Source organism: Oncorhynchus tshawytscha, linkage group LG01 (genome assembly GCF_018296145.1).
Source record: "Oncorhynchus tshawytscha isolate Ot180627B linkage group LG01, Otsh_v2.0, whole genome shotgun sequence".
Classification (NCBI taxonomy): domain Eukaryota; kingdom Metazoa; phylum Chordata; class Actinopteri; order Salmoniformes; family Salmonidae; genus Oncorhynchus; species Oncorhynchus tshawytscha.
The window spans coordinates 13,397,014-13,412,737 of NC_056429.1; the positions used below are offsets into that span (position 1 = coordinate 13,397,014).

General features: G+C 44.0%; 1 protein-coding gene across 5 annotated transcripts in view; it reads left to right on the forward strand.

Moving 5' to 3' along the window:
- The window catches only part of pot1 (protection of telomeres 1 homolog), a 51,269-nt gene that overhangs the window by 20,624 nt on the left and 14,921 nt on the right, over nucleotides 1-15,724 (forward strand). For 3 of the 5 annotated variants that reach the window (XM_024380944.2, XM_024381274.2, XM_024381206.2), the window contains exons 2-10: nucleotides 2,551-2,684; nucleotides 3,049-3,121; nucleotides 4,178-4,278; nucleotides 5,691-5,798; nucleotides 5,906-5,974; nucleotides 6,349-6,475; nucleotides 11,843-11,973; nucleotides 13,727-14,020; nucleotides 14,826-14,981. In XM_024380944.2, coding sequence (XP_024236712.1) covers nucleotides 2,565-2,684; nucleotides 3,049-3,121; nucleotides 4,178-4,278; nucleotides 5,691-5,798; nucleotides 5,906-5,974; nucleotides 6,349-6,475; nucleotides 11,843-11,973; nucleotides 13,727-14,020; nucleotides 14,826-14,981 — 1,179 coding nt within the window. In that variant the 5' untranslated portion in view covers nucleotides 2,551-2,564. Of the gene's footprint in view, nucleotides 1-1,200; nucleotides 1,397-2,550; nucleotides 2,685-3,048; nucleotides 3,122-4,177; nucleotides 4,279-5,690; nucleotides 5,799-5,905; nucleotides 5,975-6,348; nucleotides 6,476-11,842; nucleotides 11,974-13,726; nucleotides 14,021-14,825; nucleotides 14,982-15,724 lie in introns of all 5 variants that reach the window. The other 2 variants (XM_024381037.2, XM_024381122.2) reach the window with 2 other exon arrangements.

Here is a 15,724-nt window from a genome sequence, read left to right on the forward strand (position 1 = left end):
AATTTGAGATTTTTTGTTCCAACCGCTGTGTCTTTGTGAGACGCAGAATAGGTGAACGGATTACCTCTGCATGTGTAGTTCCCACCATGACGCATGGAGGAGGAGGTGGTGTGATGGTTTTGGGGGTGCTTTGCTGGTGACGCTGTCAGTGATTTTATTTAGAATTCAAGGCGCACTTAACCAGTATGGCTACCACAGCATTCTGCAGCAATACACCATCATATCTGGTTTGCACTATCATTTGTTTTTCAACAGGACAATCACCCAACACACCTCCAGGCTGTGTAAGGGCTATTTGACCTAGAAGGAGAGTGATTGAGTGCGGCATCAGATGATCTGGCCTCCACAATCACCCAACGTCAACCCAATTGAGATAGTTTAGAATGAGTTGGACCACAGCGTGAAGGAAAACCAGCTAACAAGTGCTCAGTATATGTGGGAACTCGAAGACTGTTGTAAAAGCATTCCAGGTGAAGCTGGTTGAGAGAATGGTTGAGAGAATGCCAAGAGTGTGCAAAGCTGTCAAGGCAAAGGGTGGCTACTTTGAAGAATCTCAAATATAAAATATATTTAGTTTTAGCAATTGTTTGGTTACTATTTGATTCCATATCTGTTGTTTCATAATTTTGATGTCTTCACTATTATTCTACAATGTATACTTTTTAAAATGTATGAATGAGTAGGTATGTCCAAATGTTTTACTGGTAGTGTGTGTGTGTGTGTGTGTGTGTATATGGGGGATTCAAAATTATCCAGACAGTTACATTGATAGAAGCCACAATCTACTTGCAGTATTAAAGATTATCCACCCTCTAAAAAAATATATATAAATATTCTTGAGGCCCTTGATAAATGGCAGAGGCTGTTAGCATGTTTACACATTACTAATGTAGCCTAACTATTGGCCAATGATAATTGACACCTGGGAGCTTATCCACTCTCAATATTCAGGTCTTGCTTGGGAGTGTTCAGTTCAGTAGAGCATTATGTCATGTAGTTTATGTCTAATTTGGTCCTCAATATCACTCAGTTGGTCATCCACTACAGAACACTGGAATGTACTAACCAACAAACCCATAGTAGCCAGTATTTCTCCCTCATTCTCCAGCGTTATTCAGCCATTTAAACCTCTCCATTAATCATTTGTTTGGCTGAACTTGAATTAGCCTCTTTACTTAACGAGCGCCTTGTGGTTTGAAGGAGCCAGGCAGGGCTGGGGGTTGGCGACTGAGGAACGGGTGAGGCAGCTGTCTCTCCACCGCAGGACCTAGGCCAGAGCGTCTGCCATCTCACTGGGTACAGGCTGGCACCAAGCTCCAGGGCTGTGGGTGGTATTTACAGCTGGTGCGCTTCTACCCCTCCTCAACCCCACTGTGTCGCTGCCGCTGTTCTGAGAGTAAGATGCACTTGGAGAGAGCCAGGAGCCAGACTATCCTCTTTTAGTTTTACATGGAGCTGGGAGAGAATGACAGACTGTTCTAGAGAGAGTTGTGACTGAGGGATTATAGATGAAATGGAGATGTTCTTGGTTAAGTCGGAACGTTTTTTCAAAAGTAAACAATTGACAGTTCTAAGTACAATGAGCCTCCCAGCAGGCTCACACGTTGTGCCTGTGGCTCCTCCCCCCTAGTCGAAATTGGAAGGAAAATCTTTCATTCTGACTGACTAAATGGTTAACTGACTGGCTGCCTCCAAGGCTGGCCACACAATGTAGCACTGTGGGAGTCGGATGCACCAGTCAAATCCCCCCAAAGCAAACAAGTACTCACACTGACAGGTAACAACCTAGCACCTGCTGGGAATGCATCTAAAACACCTCTCCTGTGTCCCTCGCTAAGGCTTTTGTGATATGCCAGCAGCATACCACCCTGCTTCCTACTGCTGGCTTGCCTCTGAAGCTAAGCAGGATTCGTCCTGGTTGGTCCCTTGATGGGGGAGACCAGATGTTGCCTGAAGGGGTGTTGAGGGCCAGTAGGAGGCACTCTTTCCTCTGGTCTAAAATAAAAAATATCCAAATGCCCCAGGGCAGTGATGTCCTAACTCTCTTTAGTCACTAAATATCACATTGCACTTGTTAACCCTGGCTAAATTCCCAATCTGGCCCTCATACCATCATGGCCGCCTAATTATCCCCAGCTTCCAATTGGCTCATTTATCTGTCCTGTAACTGTTCCCCATGTCATTGCTGTAAATGAGAATGTGTTCTCAGTCAACTGCCTGGGGGAAATAAACATACACCTTTTTGCTTGTTGATGAGTCAGTTGTATTTTGAAGTTTAGTCATTTCATTGTTGGCCTATTTTTTTTTTTTAACAGATGTCTGTTATTTCTGTGTAGGCTACAATAGGCTACATAGTGTATAGCTAGCCCAGCGGTTAAGAGTGTTGGGCCAGTAACCGAGAGGTTGTTTGTTCACCTAGTCGGCTCAGGGATTCGAACCATCTGTCTATGTGCCCTTGAGCAAGGCGCTTAACCCTAATTGCTCCTGTAAGTAGCTCTGGATAAGAGCATCTGCTAATTGACTAAAATGTAAATGTATGTTTTTCATCAGGTATTCTTGAAGTAATGCCTGTCCTTGTGGTCAAGGACGAGCCCGGTCCCGGCACCCAGGTTCCCCCTCAACTCCAGAGGATCCCCATTCCACTCCTCAGCCCTACCTCAGACTGCACTGGCAAGACTGTGAAGGTGTGTCTCGGTCAGGTCAAACCCTTCTTCTACGCTTCGTTTCTTATATCTCCATAAATCCCCCTCTTCTACCTTTCTTGCGTTCTCGATCCTGTCCTCCACTGCCTGCTTTTCTTTTTCACTCTCCTTTCTCTGTCTATTTATCCATGTTCCAGTTTATTTATTTACCTTCTTTCAAGTACATTATTGGCAGATGATTGTAAAGCAGACAAAGCAATTAACAAGAAATCCCCCCCCCCATCCTCCATTTTCCGTCTAAGGGAGTTATGTGCTAATTGGCTTGTGGACTTGACCGATTTGACACGCATCGATTTTACATGTTTTACCATTCATCTAAAGTTGTATTTTTCTGCTATTCTGCCAGGGGAGAGTAGTTCACAAAGGGCCATTGGTATCCATGGGAGAAGACAGCTATGTCCTGAAGACTGTGATTCAAGGTATTGTATATGAGAAAACATTTAGGCCCAGAAGGATGTAGGCCTATACAATGAAGGAGTGACTGCCCAATCATGCATTGGTGTAATTTCCTTGGAGGGCATGTAGCTGGCTGTGTTAGATCTCAGCTGGCTTGATTGTCTCACTCCCACTGTAAGCCGTTCAGCTGGAATGGATCTCAATAGGATTGTTGAAAAAGGCCATTTCTTCTTTGTTGTGTCGTCCATGCTACATTTATCCCTCTGCATTATGATTAGCATTCATACAGCAGCACTGCTTATTCAGAGAGGGTTATCTCGCTTGTTAATACAGTACTTCAAACCCATTTGAAATATGCCTTGTTTCCTTGTCTTGTGTAATAATTGTATTACCACAGCAATTGTCAGTCGTGACAGAATGATCAGTGCTATTTTTTGATAATGTTTTTCACTTTGTGTTCTTCTGCTGACATTTACACAACCCAGAGCGGTTGGAATTATAGGGAAGTGCTAATTGTCTTAGTAGTGTACAGAGCATTTCAGAGATGCTGATTGCATTGTCCCTTTTTAGAGCAACTTTTTCACTCAGGCCCCCCTTCCAGCACTGGGGAACATCCCTCCCCCCTCGCATGCCACGTCTATTTCTATGGGCACTGTTCATGACACAAACTGTTCACACCCCTCTTGTTGGTGGGGAGAATATGTTGCAGGTTTAAAGCTTATTTCCTGCAATTCTATACATTTTGCCATGTCCAATGTGTGTTCATGTGATGTTTGAGTAACCCAAACATTACTACAAAATCTATGGGCTGAAAAACATTAGCTGACATGGGCTAGTTGAGTTATAGTTCTCTAAGATATGCAATGACTGACAGGAAAACGGATTACCCTCTATCCAATTTTGAACTTGCACCTTGTGCAGAGCGGAGTTGGGTGACATTTAATTGAACTGTAGCCCTAATAATAGAATACCCTTAAAGCCGTACAGGCTCAGGTATTTTCTGAATATGTCTTGCATCTGTCAAATTTGCTGCGTGTGTAAACTATCTTCTGCTTAAGAGTTGTGTCTGCCTCCGTCAGAAGTAGACTCCCAACAGAACATGTCCCCGGAACACTCATCCATCAATATCATCCTGTTTGGTGCGCTGGCGAAGGACTACTCCGAATCCGTCAGTCAAGGGGTAGGTCTCTGACCATTCCCTATAGGATCTCAAACACAGTGTAATAATGGCCCTGATTTGTACTTCCTGAGGAAGTGGGCACAAAAATATTAATTGGAATGTAATGGATGTTAATGGTGTAGGTGGCTGTGTTATCTGACAGAATATAACGCTGAATTTTGTAATACTGTAACTGCATGCTTATCCTCAGTTCCATAGTGTAACTGCATGCTTATCCTCAGTTCCATATTGTAACTGCATGCTTATCCTCAGTTCCATATTGTAGCTGCATGCTTATCCTCAGTTCCATATTGTAGCTGCATGCTTATCCTCAGTTCCATATTGTAGCTGCATGCTTATCCTCAGTTCCATATTGTAGCTGCATGCTTATCCTCAGTTCCATATTGCTTTGAGGAGTGGTATAATCTTCAAAAGAGATGATTGGAGCGTTAGCTGCTGATCAGAGCTCTAGTCATTGTGAGCAAAATTGCAACACTCCCAATGTGAGAGAGCATCTTCCTTGTAGAGCGAGTTCTTACGCAATTATCATCTACATTGAAGTTGATTAAGTCAACAGGTTGATATTAGGGATGCTATTCAGAGTCTGAGGATCAGACAGACTCTTAAGTGCGAAGACATAGGGATGTTAGTCATTTTGGTTGTTTATGTCCTCTAGTCTGTTATAGTGTTGACGTCCTACATGCTCTCTCTGTAGCAGTGTTGACATGCTCTGTAACGGTGGTGACTGATCAGGAAATCTTTTTATTAACCTTGATAAAATGACACTCAAACCCAATGATAGGATTCAGGCATCCATGTCATTTAAGACCAATGCACACACAAAGTTGAATGAGCTGAGCGTTGCACCAGTGTTAGACATGGCTGACCTATTGTCTCAGAACATCCCTGAGAGGAGAAGAATCATCACATTCTGAGCAGACGTAGCGGGAAAAGGGATTGGCTATCGTGGCTGTAGAGTAGTCTGCCTATGGTTTGTTTAATCCACTGTAACATGATTACTTTGTATATCTCCCTTCCCTTTGTCTGCTGTATGAGTTATGTCAGAGAACACTGTTAAACCATTTGGAGGACAGTCACACACTGCTCCCCAAGCAAAATACAACTGGCTAATCTCTATTTTGAGTGTAGCGTATTACTCACAAGCCTGTATTTCTTACCACAACATCTGCTATATTAAACGGTCTGTGCTATCCTTGGGACTTCCCTACCCCATTCAATTTTAAATGGTTGGTTAGGGTAAGATTTAGGTTAGGGACATCCCAAGTATCCCAGATAGGTTTAATATAGGTCAATGCTATTTTACATCGTTTATTATTATTATTTTTTAAATATTTGGGGGTGGGGGGGGCAGTGTTATCTCGCCTCTCACCACACCACATAACTCTCTCTGTTGCATGCGTTTGTTCACCCAGGACATGCTGCTGGTGACTGGCTTCTCTGTGGGCAATTCTCCCACAGCTCAAAAGGACAAGCTCCATGCCTGTAACCTGCAGCTAGCTGGAAATGATGCCTGGATGTATGTGAGTACATGTTTAGGGAGGGGTTCCTACGTTGGTTGTTAATTATAGGGAGGGTTTAATAAAATGTGACCCTTTAGTTTTCTGAAATGTTTTTCTCTGTGTCCTAGGTGTGGCCATCTACTGTAAGCCCGAGAGCATCTGTACCCCGCAAAAGAACCTCTCCAGCCAGCACTGAGGTCAGTCTGTGAACTCATTAGCTCAAAGACCTTGGTTTTATGGAGGCTGTCAGATGCCGTATTGTGCCTGTCTGAAAAATCTCATGTCATCAGATGTTCATCCCAATGTGAACCTGCGTGTGTAATGTTTTGCAGGATCTTTATGGTACTGAATACATATAAAATAGCTGGCCTTTGGCCCTTCCACTTAAATCACTCTTACTGATCCCAAAACAACTTTTCTCTGTCCAATCGATCAATTTAGAGACTGATTATATCCAGTCTCTACAACTGACTGTTGTTCTCTCTGAAGTCATTTACAAATAGACATTCTCTCTTTACTTATTAAATTGTTGTCTGATCCTGAATGGTAATGCAGTAGTGTTTGTCTTCAGGTCACTAAGGCAGTGAAGGTGGTTAAGTACACCTACGTCCCACTGAGCGACCTGAAGCCTGGGGTAGTGGTGAATGTCTACGCTGTGGTCACCTTCTTCAAGCAGCCATTCCGGACCAAGGGGACAGGTAGGTCAACCTGCCCTGCAAATGCACTAACATGGTATAGACAAATATGGTGATATTCCACCAGCCCCATGTTGAGCTCAGTTCAAGGTGTTGGCTCTGTGCTAAGATACTCTACAGGTAGAAATGGACACACTTCCTACTCAGCAAAGCACTTTGAAGTCCATATTCAACCAACAGGCTGGTTGCTATGACTACTGGACCCCCTGACTTGCTGCTGCGAGATAATAAGGGGTTTGTTGGTGTGTCTAGGTGGTGTCATCCAGGGTAGGTTGGGTGGTGGTTACTGTACTGTGATCTCATTAAACAAGCATTTGTAGAGGCGTAGGGTTTGGCGGGCGGGGGAGGTGAGGTGGAGGCTGTCAATGGGAAAAAGAGGACCTCTCTCTGTACCCTCTCTCTAAGCACCCTCTCTCTAAGCACCTAACATCACAGGGTACATATGAGTCCTTGCGGTGTTGCTTAGCCCTTCGACTCGTGACCTTTGACTTGGAAGTGATGCGACTGCCTTTTTAACTGGTCTGCCCTTGCCGGGAGTCAGGCAGTGTGGCGAGGTTTGTTCACACAGAGGAAGAAAAAACCTTGCTGTAGAAAGCGCAGAAGGGCACGCAGAGTGGTTGTCCGAGGTAAGGGAACCTCGCTCTTTTGCTGTTATACGAACATACTCTGTCCTATCCTGTCCTCATAGCACCTATTCTCTGACTCCTATCTTGTTCTCCCTTCCTCTTCTCCTCTTTTCTTCTCCTTCTCTCCCCCTCTCATATCCACCTAATATTCTTCATCTCTAGCTTCTCCAACTCTTTTATCACCAATGGTTTTATTATGGTTGTCCAATAATCTCCAGAACAGAACAACCGGATACTCAACATTTACAGTGTCTGCTCTTTATTGCTACTATTCCAAACCAATTACTTTTTGTACAATACAAACACATTGTAAAAATTACAAGGTAAATTACAGCACCCTGTATTAAACCACAGTCACTGAGTCCTCGTGCGGTTAATCTCTGCCTTAACACACCCTAAGCATTGATCGAGCATTAGATCTTGTCATGCAAGCTGACATAAAGTGGTGAAAAATCAATCCTCATCCCACTCAACCAACCCTGTAGATATCTGACTTGATTTTGATGTACTGTACAATGTGCTGGGCCATCTCGTCCAATTGAATCAGTGGCCCAGAATGGAGAAGTTGGTTCTTTATTGTGTCTGGAGGGAAAACTCTGCATGCAAGATCCATTTTGAATGCAAGTGCCTGTGATGCAAATGGCAAAAAAAGCCATTATAAACAGGGTGGTTCGAGCCCTGAATGCTGACTGGCTGACAGCCGTGGTATACAGTGGCTTGCGAAAGTATTCACCCCCCCCATGGCATTTTTCCTATTTTGTGTCCTTACAACATGGAATTAAAATAGATTTTTGGGGGGGTTGTATCATTTGATTTAAACAACAGACTTACCACTTTAAAGATGCAAAATATGTTTTATTGTGAAACAAACAAGAAATAAGACAAAAAAAACAGAACTTGAGCATGCATAGCTATTCACCCCCCCGCCCAAAAGACAATACTTTGTAGAGCCACCGTTTGAAGCAATTACAGCTGCAAGTCTCTTGGGGTATGTCTCTATAAGCTTGGCACATCTATCCACTGGGATTTTTGCCCATTCTTCAAGGCAAAATCGCTACAACTCCTTCAAGTTGGATGAGTTCCGCTGGTGTACAGCAATCTTTAAGTCATACCACAGATTCTCCGTTGGATTGAGGTCTGGGCTTTGACTAGGCCATTCCAAGACATTTAAAAGTTTCCCCTTAAACCACTCGAGTGTTGCTTTAGTAGTATGCTTAGGGTCATTGTCCTGCTGGAAGGTGAACCTCCGTCCCAGTCTCAATCTCTTGAAGACTGAAACAGGTTTCCCTCAAGAATTTCCCTGTATTTAGCGCCATCCATCATTCCTTCAATGCTGACCACTTTCCCAGTCCCTGCCAATGGACAAACACCCCCACAGCATGATGCTGCCACCACCATGCTTCACTCTTCTCCGGGTGTTCTCCGGGTGATAAGAGGTGTTGGGTTTGTGCCAGACATAGTATTTTCCTTGATGGCCAAAAAGCAACATTTTAGTCTAATCTGACCAGAGTACCTTCTTCCATATGTTTGGGGAGTCTCCCACATGCCTTTTGGCGAACACCAAATGGGTTTGCTTATTTTTTCTTTTAAGCAATGGCTTTTTTCTGGCCACTCTTCCGTAAAGCCCAGCTCTGTGGAGTGTACGGTGTAAAGTGGTCCTATGGACAGACTCCAATCTCTGCTGTGGAGCTTTTCAGCTCCTTCAGGGTTATCTTTGTTGCCTCTGATTAATGTCCTCCTTGCCTGGTACGTGAGTTTTTGTGGGCGGCCCTCTCTTGGCAGGTTTGTTGTGGTGCCATATTCTTTCCATTTTTAAATAATGGATTTAATGGTGCTTCGTGTGATGTTCAAAGTTTCGGATATTTTTTTATAACCCAACCCTGATCTGAACTTCTCCACAACTTTGTCCCTGACCTGTTTGGAGAGCTCCTTGGTCTTCATAGTGCAGCCTGCTTGGTGGTGCCCCTTGCTTAGTGGTGTTGCAGACTCTCAGAACAGGGCCTTTCAGCACAGGTGTATATATACTGAGATCATGTGACAAATCATATGACACTTATATTAGACACAGGTGGACTTTTTTAAAACAAATTATGTGACTTCTGAAGGCAATTGCTTGCACCAGATCTTATTTAGGGACTTCATAGCAAAGGGGGTGAGACATATTCACGCACCACTTCTGTTTTTTAATTTTTTTGAAACAAGTAATTTTTTTCAGTTCACTTCACCAATTTGGACTATTTTGTGTATGTGCATTACATGAAATAAAAATAAAAATCCATTTAAATTACAGGTTGTAATGAAACAAAATAGGAAAAGGGGGTGAATACTTTTGCAAGGCACTGTACCACAAGTATGACAAACATGTATTTTTACTGCTCTAATTAAATTGGTAACCAGTTTATAATAGCAATAAGGCACCTCGGGGGTTTGTGGTATATGGTCAATATACCATGGCTAAGGGCTCCGCGTTGCGTTGTGCATAAGAACAGCCCTTACCATAAGAACAGCCCTTATTGGCCATATACCACACCCCCTCGGGCAATATAGCTTAAGTATAGTTAACTGATCTTAAGGTGGTAAAATGGGGCCTGAGCAAAGCATGTGTTAATGCTTTGAAAAGCTGTAATCTGTGTGTGATCCAACTTGTAACATTTACCATTTTAATGTGGAAGTACCTTACAAAATTATTGTTCTTGTGTGGTCAGGGCTTTGCTCTGCTTATTTTCACAAGGCGTTTACATGGCAAGCACAACAGACTTGATATGCTTCGAGGAGCACAACGTTTACGAGCCAAGCCATTTATGCCTTGTTTTTGACCTGAGGGGACAGTTGGTTAGTAATAATCTCTGAACCCCTCTTGTCTCGGGAAGTACCGTAATGAAAGAAAGAGCTCAATATTGAATGACAGTAATATGTCCAATCCTTTCCAATTCACATTTTCTTGTGCGTCTCACAAAGCCTGCAAACAGTGTACCTTGGGGTCCTTTTTGTTTGTGGGACATACAAAGAGTTCCCCCTTAAGCCAAACTGGATTGAGTAATGAATGAATGAATAAATAAATAATAAACAGCAGTGTTAGTCGTACAGCATTAACTGACCATGTATTGTCATGCTACTGAATCCTAGTGGCAGCAGAAGGGAGATATTAAGAGAATCCATCAGTTGAGACACTGGTGGGGTGGCAGATGGATGAGCCCCTTACCTAGCCTGGTTGACGCCACGCACTTGACTATACAGCGAAGAGAACACATAGTTAGGTGTTAGCCAGATGACCCCTTACCACCCCTCAGCCTAGGAATCTAATGTTATTATATACAGTTTATTAGGTACACCCATCTAGTACCGGGTCGGACCCCCCTTTGCCGCCAGAAAAGCCTGAATTCTTTGGGGCATGGATTCTACAAGTCAGACATGTTCCAGATGGATATTGGTCCATGCTGACGCGATGGCATCACGCAGTTGCTGCAGATTGGACAGCAATGCACCACCGCCACCAGCCTGTACCGTTGACACCAGGCATGATGGACTCATACTGCTTACGCCAAATCCTGACTGCCATCAGTATGACGCAAGAGGAACCGTGATTCGTCAGACAAGTGATGTTTTTACACTCCTCAGTTGTCCAGTGTTGGTGATCGGGTGCCCACTGGAGCCGCTTCTTGTTTTTTGCTGATAGGATTGGAACCCTCTGGTAGTCTGCTACTGTAGCCCATCCATGACAAGGACCAACGAGATGTGCTTTCCGAGATGCCGTTCCGAACACCACTGTTGTACTGCTGTTATTTGTCAGTTTGTGGCCCGCCTGTTAGCTTGCACGATTCTTAACATTCTCCTTCGACCTCTCATCAACGAGCTGTTTCCGCCCACAGGACTGCCGCTGACTGGATGTTTTTTGTTTGTCGTACCATTCTCGTTAAACCCTAGACACTGTCGTGTGTAAAAAGCCCAGAAGGGTGGGCGTTTCTGAGATACTGGATCCGGCGCGCCTGGCACCAACGATCATACCACGCTCAAAGTCGCTTAGGTCACTCGTTTTACCTATTCTAACGTTCAATCTAACTAACTGAATGCCTCGATTCCTGTCTGCCTGCTTTATATATCAAGTCACAGCCACGTGACTCACTGTCTGTAGGAGCGTTCCATTTTCGTGAACTGGGGTGTGTACCTAATAAAACCATCCGGTGAGTGTATTTCTTACATTGTGTACTGTTGTGTGCTGCTTTGCAGTAAACCGCATTCCAGTTCTACAATCAAATTGTCTTTGTGGGTGGACCTCTATTGCAGCATTCAATGGCCCTTGTACACACTGACTAATTTAAATGAGCCAAATCACTTCCAATAGAGCAGTGTGTCTCAGCATTCTAATCCTCGAGTACCCCCAAAAGTACAGATTGTTGTAGACCCAAGTAAACACACATGATTCAAGTAGTCAAGGGTTTGATGACTAGTTTAATCAGGTGTGCTTGTCTGGGCTCTAAAATACATGTGTACCGTTGAGGGTATTCAAGGACCAGAGTTGAGAAACACTGCATTAGAAGGGCTTTTGTTGGGAGCATAAGAAGGTTGAGAACCTTGCCTTTTGAAAGCTGCGGTCAAAGTATGTTTAAAGCAAGCAATCATTTTGGGCTGTCTCAAATCACATTGTAATGAGATGTGCATACTAGGACCCGTCTCAGTTTTCAGTAGACCATAGGCCATATCTGGAATCTGATCTGACAGTGGTCCCGATTTCTATCCCCCATAGATTACTGCTCCACACTGAAGATTACAGACCAATCAAATAAAAAAGTGGGCTGTACCATCTTTTGTGACAAGCTCGAGGAACACCCTAAAATCTTCAAAATGGGAGACATCATACGCCTACACAGAGTCAAGGTAAATGTGTGATCAGCAGGTAGCCTATCAGTTAAGAGCTTTGGGCCAGCAACCGGAAGGTCGCTGGATCGAATCCCTGAGCTGACTAGGTGAACAATTTGTCAATGTACCCTTGAACAAGGCACTTAACCCTAATTGCTCCTGTAAGTTGCTCTGGATAAGACCATCTGCTAAATGACTAAAATGTAAATGATGCTGAGAATCAGATTTTTCACTTTTTAAAATGTATGCCAAACAAGAACCAATGATTGCAAAGTTAAACAAACCATAAGGACAACTTTTTTGTTGTTGTACTTTTACCCCTTTTTTGTGATATCCAATTGGCAGTTAGTCTTGTCCCATCGCTGCAACTCCCCTACAGACTCTGGAGAGGCGAAGGTTGAGAGCCATGCGTCATCTGAAACATGACCCTGCCAAGCCGCACTGCTTGCTTAATCCGGAAGATATCCACACCAATGTGTCGGGAGAAAACACCAACCCATCTGGTGACTACAGTCAGCTTGCAGGCGCCCGGCCCGCCACAAGGAGTTGCTAGAGCATGATGGGACCAGGAAATCCCGGCCGGGCAAACCCTCCCCTAACCCGGAAGATGCTGGGCCAATTGTGCGCCGCCTCATGGGTCTCTCGGTCACGGCCAGCTGTTACACAGCCTGGGATCGAACCTGTAGTGACGACTCAAGCACTGCGATGCAGTGCCTTACACCATGCCCAAACCGGACGCGCACAGATTGATTTTGTCCCCCCACACCAAATAAGATCACGACATGCAGGTTGAAATATCAAAACAAACTCTGAACCAATTATATTATTTTGGGGATAGATCGAAAAGCATTAAACATTCATGGCAATTTAGCTAGCTAGCTAATTTGTCCTATTTAGCTAGATTGCTGTTGCTAGCAAATTTGCCCTGGGATATAAACGTTGAGTTGTTATTTTACCTGATGCACAAGGTCCTATACTCCAACAATTAATCCACACATAAAGCGGTCAACCGAATCGTTTCTAGTCATTTCTCCTCCTTCCAGGCTTTTTCTTTTTTGGACTTTATATGGCGATTGGCATCTAACTTTTTCTAATAAGGTGTATCACCACAACTGACCGACCGACCGACTGACCTCAGTTCATCTTTCAATCACCCACGTGGGTATAACCAATGAGGAGATGGCACGTGGGTATATGCTTTGATAAGCCAATGAGGAGATGGGAGAGGCAGGACTTGCAAGGCGTTCAGTGTCACAAATAGAACTGACTTTTATTCTATTTTAGAGCTTGGCAACGCAGACGCTTGTTGGTGCACGCGAGCGACCAAGCAGTGTGGGTATGTGTAAATTGTGTGGTCTGAATGTTAGACCCCTGCACCACTCGGGAGGCCACAAGGACAACTTTAACTGAACAGTTTACAAAAACACATTTACTTGAAGAGCAGTGCAGATGCAACGTTTTGTAACAGAATAACAGTTGGTGCCGTCATTCTGTTACCAAACTTTGCATCTGTAAAATTTTCTGTGGAAATTATGAAAGGTCATCCTTGTCCGTAGAGTTGGATGGTTTGTTTAACTTTGCAATCATTGGTTTTTGTTTGACATTATTTTAAAGTGAGAAATCTTAGTCTCAGCATCACTCTTACTGTGGACTTGCCCAAGATTGATTCTGACCTTATTGTAATTTGAAATGAACTGATATTTAGAATGTGAGCCTTGCTGAAATGTTTGAGATTATCCAGTCACAAAGCTCAAATCTCTTTCTCTCTCAGACCCAGCTTTTTAATGGAGCCATTAGCCTTTTGACCAGCCATGGTTTCTCTGTGGTCACCTTTGATGGAATGGTAGGCAGTCCCGTGATCCCTCGTACCTCCAGCGAGTCCTTCAAATTTGGGGAGGAAGACTGCCAGGTCGTGGAGGCCCTGCGCACATGGGCGGCCAACCAGTCTCTGGTTCCTGCCCAGCCCTGTGTACCCCTGTCGGCAGTACAGCCCACGACTTACTTTGACCTGACCTGCCAACTGCTGGCTAAAGCCCCTGTGGACAGCAGCTGCACCCTGTTGAAGGTAAGAACCATGAAGAACCTTTTTCCACTTCTTTAGCGACTGTATTGAATCCGGTATGTAGGAAACTCTGGAAATCCAGTGGAAAATGTGATATTTTGGTCGTCGGATTGCTACCTTGGTGTACAGTGAATAAAAGGTTTGACATTTAGCAAAAGCATAATGATGAGAAAAAGGTTTTCTGATTTAGGCTAGTGTATGTCTTTGAGCATCCCTCTTAACAGTTTGTGGCAAAGGCGGGGAAGACGTTTTCTTTTTTCTTTTCTACTTATATCTGCGAGCACTTCATCTCCCTGCTTATACAGTTTGAAATATATATGAGGACGTAAAAAGACATGGGCTTAGTGCAATGATGCAGTTGTGAGTGTTGACACTTTATGCCAAAGAACATACTCATTATAAGGTAGGAACCGTGTCAACCCTCAGGGAATTTGTCCTCATTGGGATGCCACTCCACTCAGTTTAATAATAGTCATGTATGTTTACATAAGATCCTTATTGTGGGTAATGACGCAGTGATAAACCACAGAACTGGAGGCTCATGACCCTCCTCTGTTGGGATGGCAACATGACATTAGATTAGTAGTGCCTGGGGGGCCATTCCCTCCTTTTTATTTGTTCTCACTTTGTAGCGCATTCTTTCCATTCTTGAATTTTTTACACGTAGACATTTTATATTGCAGTTGACAACTTGAGTCGTTGACTTGTTTTGTTCTGTTGTCTTCCTCTTCGGTTTTTGGCTCTCCGTCTTGTTCACTCTTTCTCCCTCTGTGTAAGTTAAAAATGATCAACCTTTTTCTTTCTCCAGGTTTGGGACGGATCAAAGTGCCCTCACCCCCTGCTGGATGTATTTGTGGAGCCCAACACTCTTGAAGGAAGTCCCACGTTGTCCAAGGACATGGCAAACCTCACAGCCAACGTCTTGGTCTACGACAACCATGTAGAGGTCGCCCGGCAGTTTAAGGTGAGAGGTCACAGACTGTTGCTCAGCAACGTGGGACGGAAAACCACATCAGGTACTTTGTGCTCATCGTCAATCCAATGGTTTGTCTTTGAAATACAGGCCTACCAGTCCGTGATGGTAGGCTACATGGCTGTGTGATTACACAGAGATCGGGAGGGAAGGTAAAAATATAATAAAGAATTAGTGCCCTGTCACTACATCAACACCTGAAGGTTTTGCCACGGGCTGTTTCTGCTGCGTCGTGCCCTAATTCAACGACGCAGTTTCTCTCTCTCTCTCTCTCTCTCTCTCTCTCTCTCTCGTCTTCTAATAGTTCACTGTGTTCTCCTTCAAAACACAAACTCTTGAGTTCTTTGCTTTTTGCAGCGCCTCAGGCAAATCTGTTTTACTTTCTTCCCCCTCATTTCCCCTGCTGACAATAATAACGATGAATATTTAAAATGCTACAATATGCATTGCTTTCTCACACGTTCCATTTCTTACTCTCTCCTTCTCCACCCTTCCTGAATGTATAATTCCGTCTTTCTGCTTGACAGAAGCAGCAAAGCTTTGATCCTCTGCCTTAGCGATCATCCTTATCAGTGGAGATAGGCGCTATTAGCATATGGTTGCGTGATTGCATAATTTGTTAACCCACTCCGACAAGATTCCTCTTGTCACCAGGGTGGCCTGTCCACACCCACTCAACATCTCATCTGTAGGACTCATTGGGGTCATCTGTAGGACTCATTGGGGTCATCTGT